The sequence below is a fragment of the Abramis brama genome (assembly GCF_963993115.1).
Source record: "Abramis brama genome assembly, chromosome: 2".
Taxonomy (NCBI): domain Eukaryota; kingdom Metazoa; phylum Chordata; class Actinopteri; order Cypriniformes; family Leuciscidae; genus Abramis; species Abramis brama.
In genome coordinates, this window is record NC_139964.1 from 29,771,220 (window position 1) to 29,795,678 (window position 24,459).

Genomic DNA, 24,459 nt, shown 5'->3' on the forward strand with positions numbered 1-24,459 from the left:
TATTTTAAATATGACATTTTATTTCTCTCTCTCTTTTTTTGTGGGGGGGGGGGGAAGAGTGAGCATTTTTCAAGGTTGTGCCTCAGGGGCCCCTACGAATTGGCACTGCAGTCTTGAGGTTCCCTGCTGGAATTTTAGCTTCATGCAATGCTGAAGAGATGGCAGTTTATTAAGAAGTTGAGAGAAATGGGCTCTGACAGCTGCGACTGAGAGGACATAAAAGAGGCCCCGATCGAATAAGGTGGAACGCAAAGTGCCAGCTCCCACTTTTCATGGCTGCCGTGAGCCGAGGACCCCGTATTGACACACTAGAGAGTTTGTATGATGCTTGCGTTGGACTCCTTTCTTCAACTCGAACTGTTTTAAGTTCTTCCTCCGCTCCTTGGTATCTCTTTTTCTCCTTTACTCGGAGACAGAGACTAGGGGCTTAAATGAAAAATATGCCTGCCTCTTATCTCTCTCCCAGAGGAAAAGCCAATAAGAGCTGAGAGGCGTAAAATGAAGAGGGGGTAAGGATGCTATCGTGCAGTCTTCCAGTGAAGGCCTTTCACAGTAGCTACTGCCCCCCAGTCACATATTAGTAATGAGGGTGAGTCAGGGAGCAAAAGAGCCTTTTTAAAACTACTAGTCCAGATTAGCCGTGACCTCTGACCATCAGTTGAACCTGTATTTAAACCACATAATGGAGTGAATTATTAACAGGCTATTTTTTATTTTATTATTTTGTAAAAAGAGCAAAGCAGATGTTTTACTATTGTTTTTAATTTATTAATAATGTTATATTTTTATGTTATTACTTTTATCTGTACAGCACCAGTGTATATAATTAGTTATGCTTGTTTCATTTACATCATGTGAATTCACCAGCCATCATACTGATAAACAAGTCTTACAAAAAATCATCATCTGATTGAATCTGACCTATCATAAACCTTGTCAGCCTGCCTCATGAATATTAATTGGGCACATAACGTTTGCCCAGTACCAATTTCAAGTTTGTTCGATTGACTGCAGATGTGAAAGGTTGGCAGAGGCTTGTTCTTGGTCTCGAAACGACATTCCAGCTGGCTACAATTTGTTTCCTTTGTACTGAAGTAAAGCAAAGTTTATATACGTTTAAGTTATTATTACCCCAAAAGTGGGGTCGAAATAACCTTCTAAAAGTGGTTAAATATAATATTTGCTACAAAAAATAGGACGTGCTCCTTGTTCAACATCCTTGTTGGTCTTGGAACAACATTCCCAGCATATTTTAGGGATACACTTAGAGCTTAGGGCTTCAATAACATGATCAACCTAACATTTTCCTTTGGTTTTACAAGGGTTTGGGTTAGGGATAGGGCTAGGACTATATTTGTTTTTCCAGGACCAACAAAGGATCCAAGTGCATGTCCTACATCTGGCATTTTCAAAGGCATTGAGTAATAAAGAAATGAACAGTTTTGTATTATCAGCATCAAGACTCCCAAAAAATGCCTAGGAAAATGTAGGCGTTTCGGACGTGTTTGGAACTCCTAGTGTTGGCTATCAGAGCTGGGATCTTTCCAGAGAATACCATTCATCTCATCGTCCTCCCTCTCAGACGCTACAGTGTCTGAGAGACTCCGAAATAACGCCCCCATCCAAGCACACACGGACACGCTCTTCCCTCCCCATGGTTTTACAGCAGTACGTCTGCTGAGGAAATGGCACCCTACACCTGCCTCTCTGGCCAATTAGCTGGTCGGAAACAGCAACCTTTGCTCCCAAATTAGGACAAACCACTCATTCATGCCTGTGGGAGTTTTGCCTGTGGCACGGGTGGGCCGCTTCTTAGCCATGCGAGACGGGTAAAGTTGTGGAGATTCAATACAGCTGAACCTTAATTAAGTTTTCAGGAACAGTAGGCAATCAATAAATGATTTTTTGCACTTTTTTTTCTAAGGGATTTCGTGTTTGTTTTTGTATTCAGATTGATTGCATAGGACATTTTTAATACATCTGTTGAAATGCGATGTGATTATAAGCTGCCTTCAAGTCTTCCTGGGAATTTTCCACTCACAGTGAACAAATGTGCGTTCTTGTGTCTTTTTTTTTACTGGCTAACAAATACAGGACCGTTTTTATCGCGCTAGTGCAAATGAATGAATGGTGAAGGATGTGCATGTGTAATGCTGCTTTATGTATTTCATAATTCTCATGCTACCACACTGATCAGTGGGAAAGAGATTTGTCTCCTCGTAAAAATATTTTTTTATAAGCTTTATTGCTATATCAAAGCTAGTATCATTGAGATTCTATCATAGTGTTTACCAATATTTTGAAATAGTTTTTATTTTTTATACTTTCCATCTCGATTTTAACTAAAGATTTGGTAATTTTATGGAGTGTTTTCTGTTTTCTTTACATCTATAAAGTATTTATTCATTTTATTTGAGTTTTAGCTGTTTTAGTACATCAAGTTCTCCTAAATGAAAATGAGAAATGTTGCCCAAGAAAAAAAAAAAAGAAGTTTTATTTCTGTTAACATTTATATTATTTCAAGTAACAAAAATGTTCTTTCATGGTTTTATTTTAGTTAACTATAATATCCATGAGCTACACAAATGCATATACAATTAAATTAAATTAGTCAAAATTCACAATTGCAACCAGTACCAATTAGCTTCCACTTTGATTCTTTTATTGACAAACCCCCAACTTTGACTTTGGGCTCAAAGAAAATCCAGAGTTTGGCAGTTACGTCTCTCATAAATAAACTATTCTGGACAGAAATAGATCATATGTAGACCAGGTAAAGGAGAAGCTCACCAATTATCTGAAAAATTGGTTCATGTTCTCACACTGCGTACTTGATGTCCTTTTGTGGTGTGCAGAGCATTGCTTTGTGAGTCAGCTCAGAGCTGTGTGTGTGTGTGTTGAGTCCGCTGCTGACGTGATTAACCCTGCTTAGTTCCACCGCAGACGGCCGGGGCTCTGTAATGAACTCCCTTATTCACTGGCTAATGATTCCCTTTGATCTTCAGCCCCGAGACCTCTGGTCTGCCTCTGCCCTGTGGCGTTCCCATCCTCCCTCCCTGTTTCTCATTCTCTCCTCCTCTTTCTCTCCCAACCCCCTTCTTTATTCATTCGTTTCTGCCCCAAACTACTGCAGTAGACAATCCACACATCAGCATTGGTGAGCTGGAAGTGTGCATGCACAACTTTTTTGGGTTGTTGCCCATTTGTTAGTCTGAATGCCTCGGTCACATTTGATGATGTGTTACAATATCATTTTTTTTTTTCCTCTGTGTTTTGCAGTCAAATAAGGTGCCGGTGGTTCAGCCGTCCCATGCCGTTCACCCCCTCACCCCTCTGATCACATACAGTGACGAGCACTTCGCCCCCGGCCCACACTCGGGACACCACCCACAGGACATCAATCCCAAGCAAGGTAAACGCATGCAAACCGCACAAATATGCTACTGTTGTTCATTGCAAACTATTAAAAGTCATTTAAAATACAATTTAGCAGCTATAATTACGTCTGCCATTGGTCTGTACATTAATTATTAAATGGTTTTATTTTTATTTTAGTTAACTATAATATCCATGAGCTACACAAATGCTTATAAAACTAAATTATATAGTCAAAATTCACAATTACAACCAGTTCCAATTAGCTTCCACTATGATTCTTATAATTGACAAGCCCCCAACTTTGACTTTAGGCTTAAAGAAAATCTGTTACGACGTTGTGCACATATCTCATAAATAAACTATTTTGGACAGAAATAGATCATCTGTAGACCAGGTAAAGAAGATGATCACCAATTAACCATTAAGTTGAGCTAACAAGTCATTTAACACGGAAAAAGACTTGAAGCAGCATTCAAAATACATTTAACGCATTTTGACGTTTCTGAGTAAAACAGAATATTCAGTGGAAAATGATATAGGACTGAGCTTGATTTAATCCATTTTATTAAATTGAAATGTAGGCTTTGATATTAATGATTTAATATTTTTAGTTACATCAGCGGAAAATAAAATTGTTTTGGATAGGCGAAGGAAGTTAAGGGAAACTGGAAACAATATGGGTAAAATAAATAAATAATCATATTTACCCCAAAATGAAAAATCTGTCATTTCGAGGCTGAAGAAATGATGACGGAATTTTCAATTTGGGTGTACTGTCCCTTTAAGTCTGTTGGAATGTTATTTCCTGGTGTTCTTAAGCACTATTTCTCTAATATCACTGATCCGAAGAGACATGAACTATACACTTACACTTTAATAAGCTAACAATTCATTCTTGGTAGAATCCCATTTCCCCCCCAAGTCTGTCTAAGTTGCTGGGGTTACAGTTTTGAAGGGGTGTTGAGATTTTTGGCAGGCGTTGTTGCACGCGAACCCAACTCCATATGTGCTCCTTCCGGCGAGCACTCACCTCTGTGGCAACCAGCGAGGGAGAGGGCAGACAGGATGTGATGAAGTGGAGGAGGTCTGGAGAGCTATAAATAGCCTGAATGAGGCTGCACGCCACAAGCAGATTGGCCAATGATCCAAAACTTGCTCTGTTTTCATACACAAACACAAACATGGAGTCACTTATTCATCAGACATAATACGCCGAGGGCGGAATGGATAATACACTTACACAAAGAATATGTGAGAGATTAGCCTTTTCAAGATCGTTTTCAGTAAGAATTCAGGTGAATGTGCAGTGTTTTAATGTTTCAGTCCTTTTACTTAGCATAAAAAATAGTCGGCGTGAAATCAAAGTAGAACATGTTTACCTTTTAAATATACATTCCTGGTGATCCTACTGTGCATATTATTCCAAAGTGAAACCTAAATGTTTATTTTCATCATCTTTCTGAAATTATTTTCCTTTTCCGCTGGCTGATGTCATCTAGGCCGTGCACGAGGAAGACAATGATGTTATCTAGTACTTAGCGCAGTAATTTAAAGCCTATTTTAGCCTTTTGCAGTAACAGACCACACATTCTGAGCTCCATGTGAAAGAAAAATGATCAGTTGGAGATGCAGGGGTTGTTTTTAAACTGAATGTTCTTGCTGTTTGTGTATATATCCCCAGGGCTTTGTTGTCTTCCACGGACACCCTTTTGACAGTTTAATTTAGCCCTAGGGCCTTACTTCACTTTTCCCTCCTCGATTTAAGTCTTTATACACAAACACTGTCTTGACCTTGGTGCAGATGTGTGTTTGTGCGAGTGTGCACGCGTGTGTTTGGGGTGAAGTTGAGAAGCTTAGTACCGCAGGCCAACTGACATCCATAAGCAGCATGAATCATATCAGCGGGGCTTATTAGAACAGCGAAAAAGCATTCCTAATTATCCCATGATCCGCTTATGCACCGCACCGGACCGTAGGGCCCAACTGTGCAGCACACATTGATGTCACACTGCTGTTTTCCACATGTGTCCGTCTCACACTAACGCACGTCACTGTCGGTTTCTCATCCGCTTCTTCTTGAATCCTGAAGCAGGTATGCCCAGGCATCATCCTGGACCAGACATTCCCAATTTCTACCCTCTCTCCCCTGGGGGAGTTGGACAGATGACCCCTCCACTGGGATGGTGAGTGCACAAACGGCTACATTTAAAGAGAACGTCGGTTTTCGACAACTGTGAAACGAATGGTTTTGACGTAAGCAGATCAGGTTGTATTAGAGCTATTTGTGTAAAGTAGAGACTGAAAATTCCATACATTGGCTATACATAGACTTATTTTATTTTATTTTGAGAGCATGAATATTCAAAAGGTTAAGATTAGCTATGAATACGGATGGTGAATGACACATTAACCCACACACGCATTATTTTTCAATTTCAGGTTCTCTCATCACATGGTACCAGGCCCTCCTGGACCCCATGCCACGGGAATCCCCCATCCCGCCATTGTCAACCCGCAGGTGAAACACGAACCGCATCATGACACAGACCTGATGCACATGTGAGTGTCTCGTCCATTCAGCTGCAAGCTTTCTACAGCATGCTAAAAATACACTCAACGTCTCTATGTTCCCTGATCGCACATATATTTACACAGTACTGATTATTGGCCAGTATTAGAGATTTTGTGTTTTAATTTATTGGTATTGGTTAATATGAGATATATTGGCTGATAGAGTATATTTATTTGTGCATGCTTATTTCCGTCTTCTAGTTAATCTTTAAAAACACTAATAATTTAAAGGTGGGGTAAGCGATATTTGAAAAATGCTGTTTGTAAGTTAGTCGGACCGACACAAACGACAACAAACATCTGTAGCCAATCACCATTAGGGGGGCGTATGATGGTGGAGGAGAGACGAGCAAGAGAGGGAGATTTTAAGAAAAACTGCAGAAATAGAGATACAGTTGAGAGAAAAGCTCAGAAGAAATCCCTGGAAAATAAAGGGTTATGACCGCGTTAATATTAGAAAAGCTTCCCAGCACTGGAGAGAGCTATGCGGGAAGGCCTGAAAACAGACACGGACGTTGCTTTGATTCGCTCTACACGTGAGTAACACTGGGTTTGAGTGTCTTTGTTTGTATGGAGCTGCTACGGTAATTTTTTTGTGCTTCCTTGTCATTCGTTCATCATCTGTGCTTTATTTTTTGTGAAGCATTATTTTGTTGCGTTTCTGCTATGATAAACAGACATCCTTTCTTGGATTGCGTGCGTAACGGAGGCCAGCTAGTGAGAGTTGCGCTGACGACTGCTAGAGAATGCTGTGTTTAGCATCATTGCTAGTGCACTCGCCTCGCATGCTGGTGATCGGGGTTTTTTTGGAGGCGGAGCAATGAAGAGGGGTGTGTTTGTTTTGGTTCATTTCAAATATTAACAATGTACAACAGCGTTTTTGAAATATCGCTTACCCCACCCTTAAATAGCAAAATGTTTTATTGTAAGCTTGGCATTGTTTCCCACTTTTTTTCAGTAAAAGCATTTGATTTTATCTTGCTTTTTGACGTCTCTTGTCTTGGAATTTTTTGTCTACGCACCTCATATGGACTAATTTTAAGGCGCGGTGAGTCCCTAGCTACTCCCCTGGTGCAAAATATGAAATGTCTAATCAGACAACAGACAAGCATCATAGCATAAGAAAGAAAATATGAATAAATAAAGAAGTAAAATAAAGAAATAAAATAAATGCATGCAAGCATGTAGTCCGCAGTTGTTGTTGCTGTTATGTGACGTGGGTCGACACGTGGGGTGATGACATCATCGTTTCACAAAATATACGGATATATGGCTGTACACACAAAAACGCAAGGGTGTTTTTTTTTTTGTTTTTTTAGATTTATCCACTTTTTTTTTTAAATAGCGGTTTCAGACTCCCAAAACGTTGCATCCGTCTGGACGAAACGGCGATATGATACAAACTTTTCACGTATACAGCTAAACGCCTCTCCGTGTGGACAAAGCCTTAGTCCACTTAAACCCTGCCCTGGCAAGCCTCCACTTTTGAGTGCAATGCCCATATCTCAAAGTCCCACCCTACATTTTTTCAATAATCTGTCATTATGAATCAAAAGATCGGTTGCTACTTTTGTATCATTGCGACTTTAAAACTATTGATTTTTAGTTTTTCTGTTTTATTTTTTATTTATTCACACAAAATATAATAGAACTAGAATAGGCCATTTATCAGTCAGCTCAAATTTGTATTTTTGGTGCATCTGATTTCAACGATTATGAGTCGTTCAGTTGGCAAGAGGTATCAGCTCTAGGTCACCAATGGGAGTGAAACACTGTGACTCTCGTAGACTAGAGAGAGGGAATATGAAGGTTTGGTTGCCATTACTGGTGAAGTAATCTCTTTGCATGAAAGCACCCAACTGGACATAATTAAAAGCCGCTGCTAGCTTTTCGGCACTGGCTCCCAGATTGTTCTCTCATGCAGCTTTCTGATTGGCGGTTGGAATCAGACATTCGGCGCTCTCACACGCCATGGCGTCGCTGTGGCAGCCGCTTTCGCACCTCCCTCTGAGCGGTTTTCCCCTTTTGTATTTCTCTGTATCACTTAATAATTCTTCCCCCCTTTTTTAACTCTTTCCTTCTCCTGTTTCTCCAGGAAATCTCAGCATGAGCAGAGAAAGGAGCAGGAGCCCAAAAGACCTCACATCAAGAAACCTCTAAACGCTTTCATGCTGTATATGAAAGAGATGCGTGCCAATGTGGTGGCCGAATGCACGCTGAAGGAGAGCGCCGCAATCAATCAGATCCTCGGCCGGAGGGTACGTATATGGTTCGCCTTCACGCCTTTGGGTCTCTTGCACCACGAGACTTCCTTCACGAAGAGGTCTATCATGGTTAGCACATCTGTATAACTCAATATAACAAGTACACCAACACACAAGCTGGCGGTTCAGAAATTGGGGCCTTTCGGCAGGTAGCTGGTTTAACTGTGTATTCCTCCTTTTTCGGAGTTGGAAAAAGAGGAACCGTTAAACATATTTAATGCTTTATGGCGGTTTGAGGCGGCTAGCCACAGCAAAGGACCGTTTTGCGGCGGTGTGGGGTAATTGCACCCTGACATGGTTTGAAGTAAAGCGCCGCTAAATTGGAACCAGTGTTTTGATATGAAATCAAAGTTTTGTGTTTTTTTTTCTTCCCTTCTCTCATCTCTGCATATGTTAATCTCTTCATCATGTTCCATTCCACCCCCAGGCACGCGCACACACACACACACAGATTTACACGTGCACACACACACACGCACGCAACATTTGAGTTAACAAGGATTTTTAGCCAAACACCAGCATGCGTCTCTTTGGAAGGAACTTAAAAGTGCATGTCAGTAATTGACTACTTTTTTCCCCCCTCTCTCTAATCTCCCTCTGCACCGAACAGTGGCATGCTTTATCTCGGGAAGAGCAAGCTAAGTATTACGAATTAGCCCGCAAGGAACGGCAGCTCCATATGCAGCTTTACCCAGGATGGTCTGCCAGAGACAATTATGTAAGTGTCCACACTAACACACTGCCTGAGAGTGAGAGTTGTGTCGTGTGTTGATTGCATGACAGTAAATATAATGCTCGCAGGGAATGTCTTAAAAAGTGAAAATATATGCATACTTGCTACTACAGATGACACGATTCACAAGTCTATGTTGTTTGTTTTGTAGTCCGAATGTACATTTTTTACGAAAAACTGTTGTAAAACAAGTAGGTTTGGTTACACTTTATTTTAAGGTGTCCGTGTTAGTGTAATTATAGATTCAGAGAACTGAGTAATAATAGTTAACTACATGTACTTACTGTAAGGTTAGGAATTGGGTTGGTTTAGTTGCATGTAATTATGCATAATTTAGGTTATTACTACAAGTAACTACATGTAACGTGTAACAAGGACACTAAAATTGTAAAAGTGTAACTGTAGGTCTAAAAAGTCTAAAATCCTAATCAAATATATATTTAAATAATGCAAATATTCACAAGATAGATGGCAATGTGTTGTATTTAATTTTAAAAAATATCAACTTGGCCTTAACAAAAAGGCTGATCATTGTTTTACAATGACTTCTATTGATGGTTATTCAGATCATTTTTTTGAAGGATTTTTATTGGGACTCATTCATGAAACGTGAGCAGAACAAATTTGTGTAAATTGTTCAAAAAAGGCATTTCTGTAAATTATTGCATTGAATGTATTAATACAAATTTAAAAAACAAAGGGTTTTATGGCTGATTTACACATCCATTCTTCTTGAGTTTCAAGAAGATTAACAAAATTGTTAATCGTTTGTAAAAAATAAATAAATAATTATTACGTAAATTGTTGCACTGAAAGTGATTCTTTACATAAGAATGGTTTTATGATCAATTTGGTCTGCTCGAGTCTCAGAAATGAAGCTCAGAAATGAGCAGAGTGAATTTGTGTAAATCGTTCTTGAAAACGTTCTTGCGCAAATTATTCCAATTTAAGTGATGTTGGTTTTACGACTGATTCATGAAACACAAGACTGATAAGTTTGTGTAAAAAATTGTTTGTAAAAATGCTCTTTTGCAAATTGCGTTGAATGTGACAGTTTTCATACAAATGTTTTTATGAACAATTTACTCAATTCTTCAATTGTTGAATTAGAATGTTTTTACACATGATTTACATTCATCCATTCAGCTCATGGTACATGAATGAGGCCACTTGCATCTTGTTATAAGCATTTCATTGTGCCAAAAGTTTTGGATGTGATGTGAATAGCCATTTTACTTGGTGTTTTCATGAGTGTCGCTCTGTCACAATCTGAACCTCAGTCAGAAAAGCTGGTGGTTTTCCAGAAAGGATATAATGCTAACATAATGCTAACTCAATATTATTAACTTTATACAATTATTCCTTTAGTTTGCACATGTGTGGCAGATACCAAGGCAGTAGGCTTGTAGAATTCACCTCCTAAATGTATGGTGTGAAGTTTTAACCGGCATAAATCTCACTCGATATGAAGTGCCAGGATGTGATGCTAAAACTAAAACCTGGCTTTCGCACTAATCACCAAATGGAAAAGCAACAGGACTAAAACGAAACGCTTCAAAGACAGATGAACTTTCATCTCCACTTATATATTAGTGGTGGGAGCACACTTGTATTTAATAGTGCTAAGGATTCTGAGCGTATCCCTGCTCTGTCATCAACGCTTCTACTGCTCTGGGCTTCTTGGTTCTGTCAGCCAGGGCTAGAATACACAGATTAGTGACTGAATAAGTGGATTATCAGACTTTACAGCAGGCAACCAAAGCGTGGCTCATATTGGACTGCAAAATGACAGTGCGGCACTATCTATACCTATAGTCATCCTGCCAGGGGATTTTGGGTAAGCTACAAATCCTAAAGCAGTCCAGACTTCTCACTCTGGAGGAGTGTTTGTCGTGTCAATTGGAGCAGGGGCAGATGTTTGATTCTTGTTTAACTTTCTGATTGGTGATTAGAACATGGAATCCAGAATAATTAGGAAGGATATTTTATTTTATTTATTATTTTATTTTATTACAGTTCATCTTACTAAGGAGTATTTTTTTTTTCAATTGGCAAATGGCTTTAGTGGCGGCCCTTTAAATATTCCTCTGGCTGTTTTATAGGGAAAGAAAAAGAAGCGGAAGCGGGAAAAGATCCAGGAACCTGCCCCAGGTAAGACTCAGAAACCTTCTATTCTGGCCTTAATTTGTCCTATTTCATTAATGTACACACTAACTTAGCTAATGTCACTTAGTTTGTGTAAATGGTAACAAGTGGTTAATGACGGGATGCCACGTGCTCAATATATGCTTTCACACAGCGAATTCCAACCATAAAAGAACATTTCTAAAGTCAACATGAACATTTATGAATTTATGACTCTGTTGGTTGCCTGAAAATCCACAAGTCTGCAGTTTTATTGTTCTGTACATTTCTTTAATTTGTACTTTTCACAACATTATGAACAGCACACCCCACCCAACCACTCCATCTTTCCATCTTCTCCTCACATTTAAGTCTTTAGGATTAGTCTGTTTTAAAGTCCACATGCTTCCTTCATTGTTTCTATATGTTCTGGCCTTTTTATAAATGCATTTGCAATGTGTGCTTGTACAATGTATATCTGGCGCTAAATCTAGATCATTTAGAGTTGTGTATAATGGAATTAAATGGATAGTTCACCCAAAAAGTAAAATGGCATCTGGCATCATTTACACTCCCTCATGTTTTTCAAATGGATATGACTTTTTCTTTTATGGAACACAAAAGGTGAACTTTTGAAGAATGAGTACTGGGTCTGTCTAGCTACAAAATGACAAAAATGCCATAAAGCTCTCTTTAAAGTGTCCATATGACTAATTTGTAGCGATTGTTTAATTTGTGAATGGAGTCAGATCTTTTCAATAAATCGTTTGACAAGAACCATCCTGAATGATTTGTTCAGCACATTATTCAGATTTTCTCCCTTTGTGTTCATTGGAAGAAAGTAAGTCATAAAGGTTTGAAATGACATGAGGATGAGTAAATGATGACAGAATTTTCATTATTGGTTGAACTGTTCCTTTAATGAACAATGCTGATGTGTTAAATGTGCCAGCAAATTATGTTTGTTGGCCCTACATTGACAATTAAGACCAGAGATGGACTTATATGTTACTTGGAGGCACATCCTGGTAATTAAAAGCTACGATTTCCTGCAGGTACAGGCCAGAGAATGAAAACGGCGTACATCTGAACAATGGTAAGAGCCTCTTCCGTACCTCTGGTCTGATTGAGTCATGATTTTCTAATATGGTTCTTGGCAATCAGAAATACATGAGACTAATCCTAAAGGCAAACCTTGAGTTCACCAATCAACCATTCACTGCTGTATTACAAAAGCTGTTGTTTGCATTGTGTGTGTGAGCGCTATTGTTAAAGGGTTTACTCTTATGAACATACCGATGAATTGTTGTGACAAGTCATTTTTCTTTCCTAACTCGGTTTAAGAACTCCATTACATCCCTTTTCCTGTACACTGATGTGTGGCTTGTGGCATTGGGTGGCGAGTTAGTATTTTCAGAAGACCAATGCTTTTATCAAGCGTACCATTTGTTTGAAAGATCACAGAACAGAATAATCTCGACATAGTCGGCTCAGAACATCAAGTCCACACTATCAGGTTTCTTTCCTCATTCATTCCTTCCATCATTAATATTTGGCATGCACCATTAACATACAATCCTGTGGCTCACGGCCATGTTTGACTGGCGCTTTTTTGAGAACATTTGGAAACTGGGATGGTTTTGAAAGAGTCGACCCAGATGTAAGCTAACTCTCTTAGCATTCACCCATATGGCCCCCATGTGTTATCTAGCCAACCCTGTGAATGAATGAAGCCCTTGCCAGCAAATTTGGCTTGCGCTTTGCTTTTTAATTTTTTAGCAATTAAACCAGCAACTGGCCTAAAAGAATTTAGTTCTCTAAACAAAGAAGAGAATCCTTTCCGTCATGTGAAAGTCTTTCAGCATCGAGGACAGTAGTGAGCAAGAGAACATATCTATTTTCCCTCTTAAGTCGCCCCACATCTTGTTTTTCCACTTCTTTTTGTCATAAAAGCTGCGCAGATGTGACAAATATGGTCCTTCCCAAAAAGCTACAAGACAAAGGTTTTACGTTTGATCAGTTCACTACCCTGTGGCTCCCGAACACAAATTGGACCGTTTCACACTCTCTTTCTTCTTTTTTCTCTTTCTGTGGGCTGCAAGAGCTTTGAAAACGCAGCTAAAAGGCGCTCTATCTTCTGTTCAGTAATTAGTGAACTGGGGATTGACGCTCCAGCTGATTCATCGTGACAACCTTAAACTAATATACATAAAACAGAGAATATTGCCACTGCTTGTCAATTTATGCAGATCCGACAGACTGCGAAACATCAAATTTGTCTTCATTTATTCGTCTTACAAATGACAAATGTACACTTTATTACTTTTAAATAAAGTGATAACATTTTTGATAATTGATGGGATCATAATAGCATGTACATAGTGCAAAAAAATCCTATTCTTAACGAGTATTATTTGTGCTTGTTTTCCAGTTAAAATATCCAGTTAAAAGACCCTAAAACGAGATAAATTTACCTGAAGCAACGCTAAATAAGATATTTTTAGAGAATGAATCTTTATTCTTTAAACAAAATGCACATAAGTGAAAAAAATTGAGCAAAAACAGCAATACTGTCAAATATTATTACAATTTAAAATAACTGTTATCTGTTTTGAATACATTTTCAAATGCAATTTATTCCTGTGATGTAAAGCTGAGTTTTCAGCATCATTACTCCAGTCTTCAGTGTCACATGATCCTTCAGAAATCATTCTAATATGCTGATTTGATGCTCAAGAAACATTTCTAATTGTTATCAAAGTTGAAAACAGTTGTTCTGCCATATTTTTGTGGAAACATTACTTTTTTTTCCCCAATAGACAGTTCAAAGGAACAGCATTTATTTCTTTTGCAACACTATAAAAGTCTTTACTGATCACTTTAATCAGTCCTTACAGAATAAAATTATACATAATGGTATTGTACATTCATTCATTTTGAATGGTTTTGTACATATACTTTAAAAACAATTAAAATCTTGATTTAATAAAGTTTGGATATTTTCCAGGAAAACGAGTCAAAAAGGACTAATTAAAAACATGTTTGCAGTGTATCTATTACTAGATGTCACAGGAATTCAGTATGTGTGTGTAAGACATTCAGGGTGGAAAATAGGGGATTTCTCAGGGAGAAAACGAGTTTTTTATTTTTGGTCTGAAGGACTGCTCGGTGTTTATTAGATGCCTTATGACACATAATCCTTAACTCTGACTTAAAAACAAAAATGCACATTGGAGTAATTTTAGGTTATAGAATTTTCTTCCTCACACATCCCACTTTTCCCGCTCGTACAACATTTCCACATACTCTTGTTCTTAACCGTGTCTGTTTCTCAGATTTAGCTGTGAGAGCTTTTGTCTGACTAACCCTTGTGATTTGCAGGCTTTGAGATTGTTATCTGAGCTGGGGCATACATGCCCCTCAGTGTTGTTACTTTTTTGCCACTGTGTATTTTTTTTTTTTCATTGGGAATGGGGAAAGCCATGTAACAATGCTGGTCTTTTAATGGAAGCTGGCGCTGAAGATGCAGTCTTAGTCATTCAAAGAAGCCAAGGTTGTGAGTCACGACAGTCTGGCACATTTCAACATGCTGCTTTGTTGCCACCTGGACATTGACTCTGTGTTACGATGACTGTTCTGCGGCGTCTCACTTTTGATTTTTATGGCGTCATTCTTCGCCCGAGTTTGATGATGTTGGCAAGCCCCTATATGAGGCTTACCGTACTATTGGGAGTGTTCGGCCAAAGGTTTGAAAGCTTTCAGTGTTCCAGAGGTTGACAATAGTGGAGCAGTGTGGGAAACCGTTGGAGGTACTGGGCACTTTGGAGGTCATAGCCTGCTCTGTGAAGCAAGTGCTGCTGGACAGCTGTGCCCGAATCGGGTCGTCTTTATCCAGCTCTGTGTCTGTGATGAGTGAGGCCAGAAGTCAGATGTCAGCCTTTGATGAAAAGGCATGAGAGGGAGAAACTGAAAGTCCCTTGTGTGCTGATGAGAGCGCCCTGTCTCTCTTCTTAATGTCCACTCTGCCTCCGGCACATGAATGGCAGAATAACTGGTACTCTTTGTGCCTGAAAACCCTTTCAATTTACAGAAAGCTGGAATGAAGTACCTTGAGTTGCTTTACCAGAAATGTTTGGATTGGAAAGGTTGGACCTGCATGGGTAAAAACACTCAACTAGAGTCAGGGTTGGGCAGAATTCAAAGAATTGGTTCCCTTTCAATTTATGAGTGTAAATTTTAATTTAATGGCCACATCACACAGGAAGTTGAACTGGAATTTCAATTCAACTGACAAGAACAGGGATTTACTGAATTTACTCTGGGAAATGGGAAAGTGTTCTTCCACCCTACTCAACAAATTGTAATTATCAAGTATGATGAAATGTATAAACAATACAAGTTTTATAGGGGGCATTATCTGTCTATCTATCTATCTGTCTGTCTGTCTGTCTGCTATCCATCTATCTGTCTGTCTGTCTGCTTTCTATCTACCTGTCTGTCTGTCTGTCTGCTATCTATCTATCCATCTATCTATCTATCTGTCTGTCTGTCTGTCTGTCAAGACTTTGTCTGTTTTTAAAATTTCAGACAAGACTTTGTTTTGACATACTTTGCATTTCTAGGAAAAAAGTTCAGTTAATTTGTATAGTTCCTCAATCAAATTTTTTTTTCTACCTCAATCCAAATTTAGGAACTGCCTTCAAGTTGAAAATGAATTCTCAATTCAATTCAGCGCAATGCTAAACCCTCAAGTATGAGTCACTGTCAATAAACTGGCTAATATCACTGAGCGCAGCGGAAACCCAGAGGTTTCCTTCCTTGTACTGCTGCCAAGAACCTCTGCAGCGCTATAAAAAGAGAGTCTGGGAGTTGCTGGTATGTAGGTGCAGGGAACAAACTTGCAGAAATTGTTGAATTCAACATGCGAATCACCCCCATCAGATCCTTCACACAGATCATTGGATGGTTCCAGATGTAGACCCACTGTAGCACGCCAAGCAGCAGAGGAATCAGTAAACCTTGTGGCGTCTACTACGTTTCCTCTGTCGCTCTCGCTCTTCCACGCCCCAGCCGTCGTCTGCTCTTTTCTGGAGTTCCTCTCCTAGGGAGTAAATCTGGCTCCTATTGTGAAAGCAGGCGTAACCCCCGCTCCCCGTCCCCCCGCTCCTCCTTTGAAGCGTCCGGGCGGTGGAGGGGAGCAGTCATTGTGCTGCTCTTTGATAGTGCCGCTCAGGCTTTGCAGGAGCACGTCGTTCCCGGGCTCCCATCCCACTGCTCCTCAGATGTGGGAAGACCCCACTCAAGCCTTCGTGTCCCCTACCCTCACCTGATGTTTTTTGTTTTTTTTGTCGTTGTATTGAGGGTTTTATTGAGGTGAACATTCTTTCCTCTGCCTTTTTAGAGAGATCACAGCAGAAAGGCCGCAGCCACGGCTGGTTTGTAAGAGTTTTCCCCTTCTTTAATGTTACTGTCTCAGGGCCAAAGGAAGTGCTGACTGAACCAAGCGGTTTGTCTAAATCTGATTTTTCATCCAGGTGCTGTTTTTATTACTCAGGCCGGGGTTTTTTGAACCCGTCCTCCTCCTCCTCCTCGCAGATCATTGGTTATAGTGCCTGTTGAATTTTTATGGACTCCTTGAAGGACGCTGCCAAACCAGAAACGAAGCCAAGCGCTACAACACAAGGTCACTGGTCCAAAGTCAGTTTGGTGTGAAAGTGGACCTTTTCAGCTGACTAGGCTTAACACAACCCAGATTTGAGCTCTTCGTCCTTACTCCCATTCCCTGCCAGTGTTTCATCGTAAAGCTTTGAACCTTCTCCAGTTCCGCACGTACAGCTACAGTAAGTGTCTGTAGAAACTTTACACCAGAATTGAGATTTTTAGGCACCCCTCTAAAGCCTGGATACGTAGTTTTTCTGGCTGTTGTTACTTCTAACAGTTCAACGTTCTCTTTGACCCTGAGCCCACGTTCGAAGCATGCACACTACCACAGTTTTGTAATACTTCACCTGACCTGTAGAGGAGAGCACGGTTTTGTATCCACTTTATGCTGTCAAAGTCAAGATGTACAAATCTTTCAACCTCTTCGCACATCTTTTGTTGTCATTTTCACCCTTGACTTGAGTTTTTTATTTGTATTTTTTGACTTTGAACAAGTTTGTCCTCAAGACAGAATATATTTACACTTACTTGAGATGCAACATTGCACTATTTATATATTTTAAGTTTTTTTTTTTTTTCATAGAATGTATTTTTAATACAAAATGCATTTTCTAGAAGCGATTATTTTTTTTAAATCTTGTTTTTCATAAGTTTTATGTTATATAGATTTTGTAAGTGTATTTTGTCATTCTGCACTGGCAGATTTGTTTTTTACTTTATATTTAAAATATAAATAATTTTAACAGTCCTTTCCAGCCATTTTTGTTTTTCAGATTTGCAGACTGAATTTGTTTTTTTGAGTATTCTTGGCTAATTTCCAGTAAAAATAACTAAATGCATTATAATATGAATGTTTTATCTTACTGCGCTGTGAAAAAAAAAAAAAAAAAATCACTTGTTTTTAAATAAATTAAAAAAAACAAGTGAATTTGTTTTTGACAATTTTTGACATCAACTTCCCAACTGTTAGTGCTGCCTCCTAGTGAACCCACCAATTACTGCACATATACGCGGTTATAACATTTGAGCTGCTCACAGTGAAAATTTAGCGGCAAACGTAAAACCGCAGCCCACTTTTTTCAGAACAATATTTTTTTCTTGCTCTCTGACCACATCAAGCCGCCTTCTCTGGTTTTTGTGGAAAAGGAAGGGTTAGACCGGGGGAAAGGAGGTGTGTTGGTCCCAGCTGCAGGCTTTTTGATTTGCCCCGGGAGGTGAACGGGCCAATTGAGTGACACAGGGCCATGCCTGTTATCTTAACCTCCCACACTTCAAAGAACAGCCTCGCTACCGCAGAGTGAGCCGAAGAGAAGGACGGAGAGAGGCTGGCCCTCGAATACAGAGGAGCGTTTCATTTCCTGCGAGCAGGGCCTCGACATTCCTCAGCGCCAATGGGAAGTAGCTCTTGAATCCCTGCGTTTGTATCAGAAAGGACTGTAAAGCATGGCCCGACGGCACCGTCCTAACCTCTCCAAACTCCCCGACGCGCCCCCCCCCCCCCCTCCCCTTCCAACAGGAGGCTGGCGGGGAAAGGCAGGAAAGCATGCCAATTTTTTCATCTGTGGCCGGGAAGGAAAACGCTCTCCAGGAAGGGGGCGCAGGGCACAGGGAAGCTTTGAGATCATAGGATGAAAAGGGTGGGCAAGGGGAGGTAAATAAAAGCGTCCCCGCTCACTTTATTCTGTGACTCTCTTTCTCTATCCTCGTTCGACACCAGGGTCAGATCTCCCTGGAAAAGTAGTTGCCTTTCATCCACATGTGGTAAAGCCGTCCACATGGGTGTACGAGTGTATTTATGTGTGAAAGTGGTCCAGGGTGGAGTTGTGGAGCAAAACTGACATCTCGCTGAAAAAGGTTGCGTTCGACCTCCGCTCCAGGGAGGAGCCCGCTACTAGTCTTGCATTTTATCTGTCTCTCTCTTCTCTATCTCTCTCTCTCGCTCCATCCATCAGAGGTTTGCTCCTGTATTCCTGCTTCTCACTTTGATCAGGAATTCCATTTGATGCACTTCTGAAATAGCCCCATACAGCTCGTCGACCAAAATAGTCTGATACATTTAATATTTCACATCTCAAAAAGGAATTCTGATTGGACAAACAGTTTGTGATGAAAAACTTTGGGCTTCTGAGAATGCGATTCTTGATTAATGTTGGACGTGGGGATATTTTTTTTTCTTTCAAAATGGCATGCTTGGGGACGTTTTTGAGTGCGCCAATTTGTTATAAACTTGTTTTTGCTCTAAATGTCCTCATGTGCAATACACAAATCATAACGCGTGGGAAAAAAATAGAAATTAGACAAAAATTTGATCTTGCAAAATTCTTGTGTACTTGATGTACAAAATGTACTATGAATTGTTACTATGAATTGTGACATTTTGATAATTATATTGATTTACGAATAAAATAATAATATGGTAATGTGCCTAATATGTTGCAGGTCTGAAATGTGTATTTATTAAAGGGATAGTTCACCCTAAAAAAAAAATCATTTATTCACCCTTCTTGTTCCAAACAAAACATTTCAGTAGTTTTTTTTATGGAAGCTTGTTTCCGCCACAGAATAGAAAATAAAAAAAGTAATTACGACTTTTTTCTCGCAATTGTGAGTTTACATCTCAGGATAATAAACTCAGAATTAAGAATTACGATAAACAATTCTGAGAAAAAAAGTCGCAATTATCTTTTAAAATGTTTTACTCTGTGGCGGAAACTAGCTTCCATAGTTTTTGACCATACAATGAAAGTCACAGCACTGGGCCACTGACTTTCACTGTATGGACCTAAAACAAATAATAAAAAAAAACATTACGAAAATGTTGGGAGAATTCTCAATTTTGGGTGAATTATTCCTTAAAGTATAACAATATATCATTTTTAATATCTAACCACGTTTTCCTCTCCATTTGTGTTCTACAGGAGGAAAACGGACTTCTTTTTCCTCTTGCAAAGCAAAGACAGCAGCTACAGGCCCCCTTTTAGAGATGGAAGCCTGCTAGACTCCTCAACCTTTCACCCCTCCGTCACCTCTTGACCCCTGAGGAATATCCAGAGGGTCCCGGTCCTTGAATCTGCTCCTCGGCTGCAGGCGCTGCTGTAGAGACGTTGAACTGAGAACAGACAATCACCAACACAGGCCCTCACGCAGACCCGTGAATACCTTTTTTTTCGTTTTGTTTTTTGTCCTGAATTCACTCCCGAAGCCGAAGGCGTTGCACTGATTATGTTCCTCGACCGTTTGTAAAGCGCACACATGGCCACATGTACACAAACACACACGTTCCTACACCTGTTCCTAAGTTATTCTAAGTTATTTGGCACCTCTGTCTCTTCTGTGTGTTCACGACGTCACTCCCTCACTTCCTCTCGCGCCCCGTAAAATGTAGCATCGCGGGAGCCCGACACGCCACACAACGTTCTATTGCAACATTTTAGGGATCACGCGTTGCCCTGGAAACAGTCTCCGTAGGTTGCGTTTTGCATTTTGACACATTGCTGCAAAAAGGGTCGATGTTTTGATTTCTCCTCAACATCTTGGGTTCAAGTTTATTTTGAATGCTTTTTTTATTATAATTCTTTATTTTCATTTCTTGGTGTATATTTTAAGTGATTTTTTTTATCATTTTATATATATATATATATATATATATATATATATATATATATATATATATATATATATAATGGTATACGAAATAAGCTTGGAGACAGGAAAGCCATTTTTCTTGTTGAAGCGTCTTGCAGAAATAACATTTGAAAGTCTTCTTTTTGATAACTATTTGTAACGGATATTGACTTCTCAGTCTCTACTTGCGCAGATGTAAAATAATGCTCAATGTGTACTTTTTAAAAAGAGATGTCTGGATGTCACTGTTTCTTGGTATTTTTGCAGGCAACATTAGGACAATGGTGAAAGAGTACAGTAGGTACCCAGAGGCCTATATTTTATTGATCTAAATTGACAAATGAAGCAGATATATCTATATATATTTACCCCAGCACTTGGCAGTCTTTCTTTAATTGCAATGTACCTCTGTCTCTCTGGTAGGTAATAGAGTGGTTTTTAACCATGTTTATTCCATGCAAACATTTCCACATTTTATTCCTTTTAATTATTCTCTTTTAGCATTCTCAGATGTTTTTTTTTAACGTTCATTGTCATATTTTGAATCGTTAACTTGGCGTAGCATTTTGCTTCCAAGTGGTCACATTCGAACTGTTTCAACATGTCTTTTTTTATGAAAATAAATAGGCATCTTTGACTGAAAACGATTGCAGTATGTTTATTTTATTATATACACTGAAATATTTCTCGGTTAAGTAGAGAGAGTGCATTTCTGCATCCTAGAAGAAGCATTAGGAATTATAGAATATATCCGGTGGATCTCTGGGGAAACTTCAAACGGCTTCTTAAAATCAACGAGAACTAAAATGCAGCAAGTGTTCATTTTTATATGCATTTGAATATTCATTCGGCCTTAAGTACATGATAATAAGGGATGATTTGCAATATAGCTAAAATAATTAAATGGCCATTCATTATACTCCTGACAAATGCTCAAATTGGGGGTCTACAATTATATAAAGCATCATTTTTAATCTTTAAGTCTTTCAGTAGGCACGCTGAATGCAATGGCAGATTCACTATGACAGACCGCACACAGAACTGTGAATGTAGGATGTTCTGCATAAATGTTTTTAGTATCAGTAAAGCTCACTGTCACCGTTGACGTTTATACTACTACAGTGCCACCTCATGCATGAAACACTGCCATCTGAGTTATGGACAGAACAAATAATGTTTTAAGTGTAGTTCTTAATAAAATGCTTGTCATTTCAGCCTATATGATTCACAATTATACAGAATTCTAATTGTTAACAGTCTTTTGTTCTGTCTTTATTCTTTTCTATGGGTGTTGTGCTCATGTTTGGCAAGTGTTTCTTTGGTCTCATCAAGGATGTTTGTTACTACAACTGAATTGGCTATTAGGACAATGTATGATAGGGCGCCACCTACTGGAAGAAGATGGAATAAAAACATGACTGCCTTATTACACTACTACTCTCATGTACAGAAGTAGTCATGTTTATCTGATACAAAAAAAAAAAAAAGTTTATCTGATACAGCACCTATAGTGTCGAGCATTATCTGTATGTAAAAAACAAATATTGATTTTGTCACGAGCTCATTTACATGCATTTGTTTTAGTGCTATAAAATCGATCAAATGCATCTAACATATATATAACAAAAGTTTGTTTATATAACCTGTGTATATTATATATATATATATATATATATATATATATATATATATATATATATATATATAAATATATATAAATATAAATACACACATATATATAAACAAAAATGTTTATGTTAGATGCAGTTAATCACGATTAATCGTTTTGACACCACTAATTTATGTAGGTCTACATTTATTTAAAGGCAAAAAGCATTTTACAGCGACTAAACGCTGGATGTTGCAGTAATGAAGCTGTCTTCTGTTTAAATATAAGTGTTAAATAAGGTAAGTGCAATATGACATTAGAAATAAGTTACCCAAGTACCCTACAGACCTACCAGAAAATAACTAAACAGCGGTTTAAACATTTACACACACACACACACACACACACAGACAATAAAACTGTTTTATATCATATTACATGATATAATACATATATATTATGTATTTATATCGTATTGTTCATATTTGTGTGTAGCCTATTATTCGTAATCTTGGGTCTAATTATTGTTTGAACTATTTTATATTAATAGCCTAAACGTGCTGTCAGTCGATTTTTAAAAAGTGACAAACAAATATTTCTGGAAATAATCGCAAACAATCGCCAAATTAATGTACAAACAACAGGAAGACGTTATATTTGAAATATTTGAACTGAAAATAGGCCCATTATTCGCAGAATCACGCGGTTTTGAATACAAATACAACATTTGCTCAGTTCAGTTAAATGATAAATTGTCCCTCACATACATGTATGTAAATACAGTAATAAGTAAGTTTGAAGTGTTTTGACTTGACGTGAGCTTTATCAAGCTGTCCTCGTGGTTCCGAACATAATGATGATGTGATATATGATGTAGGTGTGATGTCATTTACTCACTCAGTCTGGTGTCTGTGGGCATCGCTGTAATGATGATGGCTGTCTGCCAGAACCTCAAACACAAAGTGACCAGCGGCCTCAGAACAATCACCACACCAGAGAAATGAGACAAAAATGGCTGTTTGAAATGGAAAGTCATGTAGTAGGAAACTCTCCACTGTTCCCATGAAGTGTCCAGACGGCGGGATTCCCAGGAAGGCCTCACCGTCCGGGGAAAACGTGAGTTGGAAATCTACAGTAGGAAATAATTTATTTGCAGCTGCCATTAATATTTAACCTAATGCAATTAGATTTAAAAAGCCATTTTGTCGTATGAAGATGTTTATCATAATATTGTACTTATTCTGGACTGTAAAATTAGAGATGTAGGCCTAGTTTTGAATGATAATTTAAGAAATCAATGTTTTGAATATTTCCATAGCTCCATGTGAAATTTCTTAATAATATTGGTGACAAACCCCTGTTGCTGGCCTATCTTTTTTTGTTTTGTTTTTTTTGTCTAAGTTTGCAACAACTGGAATCGCATGTCTAATATAAATGCATATGCAGTTATAGGACTGAAATACATGAATATTTTCATGAATTCTTCAGAAGGCAAAGTTCTTACATCAAAATGTGATGTGAGTCCACAGTAAGAGCATCTTGTGTTCACTTAGTGCCTTTATTTAAAAAACTAAGAAGTCAGATTTAGTAAAAAAAAAAAATAAAAAAAAAATCAGCAAACCAGCTTTCAGAAGCACCAAAAGTTCATATAAAGCATAAATAAACATTATTCATAAATGTTACTTTAATATTCATAGCTTCAACTAAAATGCAAGATTTTTTCAATGAGCTTTCTCTATGATTTTGAATCATACAGTGGCTACAAAATGTATTTGGACATTCAAATCTTTAGTCTTTAACATGAATGTCACTTGGTTTAATATTCTATTTATTCATTTTTAAGTGTGAGCGGAGTGTCCATATAGTTTTTAAGGCCAATGTACATGTACATATTCCATTTTCTTTTTGGAATATTAGATTTATGTGCAGGGAGCGCATTTACGTCAAATAACACTTTAGTTAAAGGGACAGTTCACCCACAACTGAAAATTCTGTCATCATTTACTCGCCCTCAAGTTGTTCCAAACCTGTATGAGTTTCTTTCTTCTGCTGAACACAAAAGATGATATTTTGAAGAATGTCGGTAACCAAACAGTTGTAGGGCACCATTGACTTCCACAGTAGAAAAAAAATATAAAATACTATTGAAATCAATGGTGCCCCACAACTGTTTGGTTCCAATTGTTCTTCAAAATATCTTTTGTGTTCAACAGAAGAAAGAAATTCATACAGGTTTGGAACAACTTGAGGGCGAGTAAATGATGACAGAATTTTCATTTTTGGGGGAACTGTCCCTTTAAGATCTATTGTTGAGAGTGAACTCAGTTTGAATTAATGATGAAACAACGACCTCTAGTGGCTGAATGTTGTACTATGAAGTTTACCTCACAACATCATTACTCCAATAATGATTGACAATAACGAAGACTATAAAAGCTTATCTGCTAATATCAATTGATGTGTATATGACAATGAATAATTACAAAACACATTGA

The 24,459-nt window shown here is 38.4% G+C and overlaps 1 protein-coding gene across 1 annotated transcript in view; it reads left to right on the plus strand.

Annotated features, from left to right (window-relative positions):
• The window catches only part of lef1 (lymphoid enhancer-binding factor 1), a 41,438-nt gene extending 21,102 nt beyond the window's left edge, over positions 1–20,336 (plus strand). Inside the window, 8 exon segments of the mRNA XM_084096275.1 lie at positions 3,280–3,412; positions 5,471–5,561; positions 5,818–5,937; positions 8,045–8,207; positions 8,824–8,931; positions 11,049–11,097; positions 19,650–19,703; positions 19,706–20,336. Of these exon segments, the coding sequence (XP_083952401.1) occupies positions 3,280–3,412; positions 5,471–5,561; positions 5,818–5,937; positions 8,045–8,207; positions 8,824–8,931; positions 11,049–11,097; positions 19,650–19,703; positions 19,706–19,764 (777 nt within the window). The 3' untranslated portion in view covers positions 19,765–20,336.
• The last annotated feature ends 4,123 nt before the right edge of the window (positions 20,337–24,459 follow it).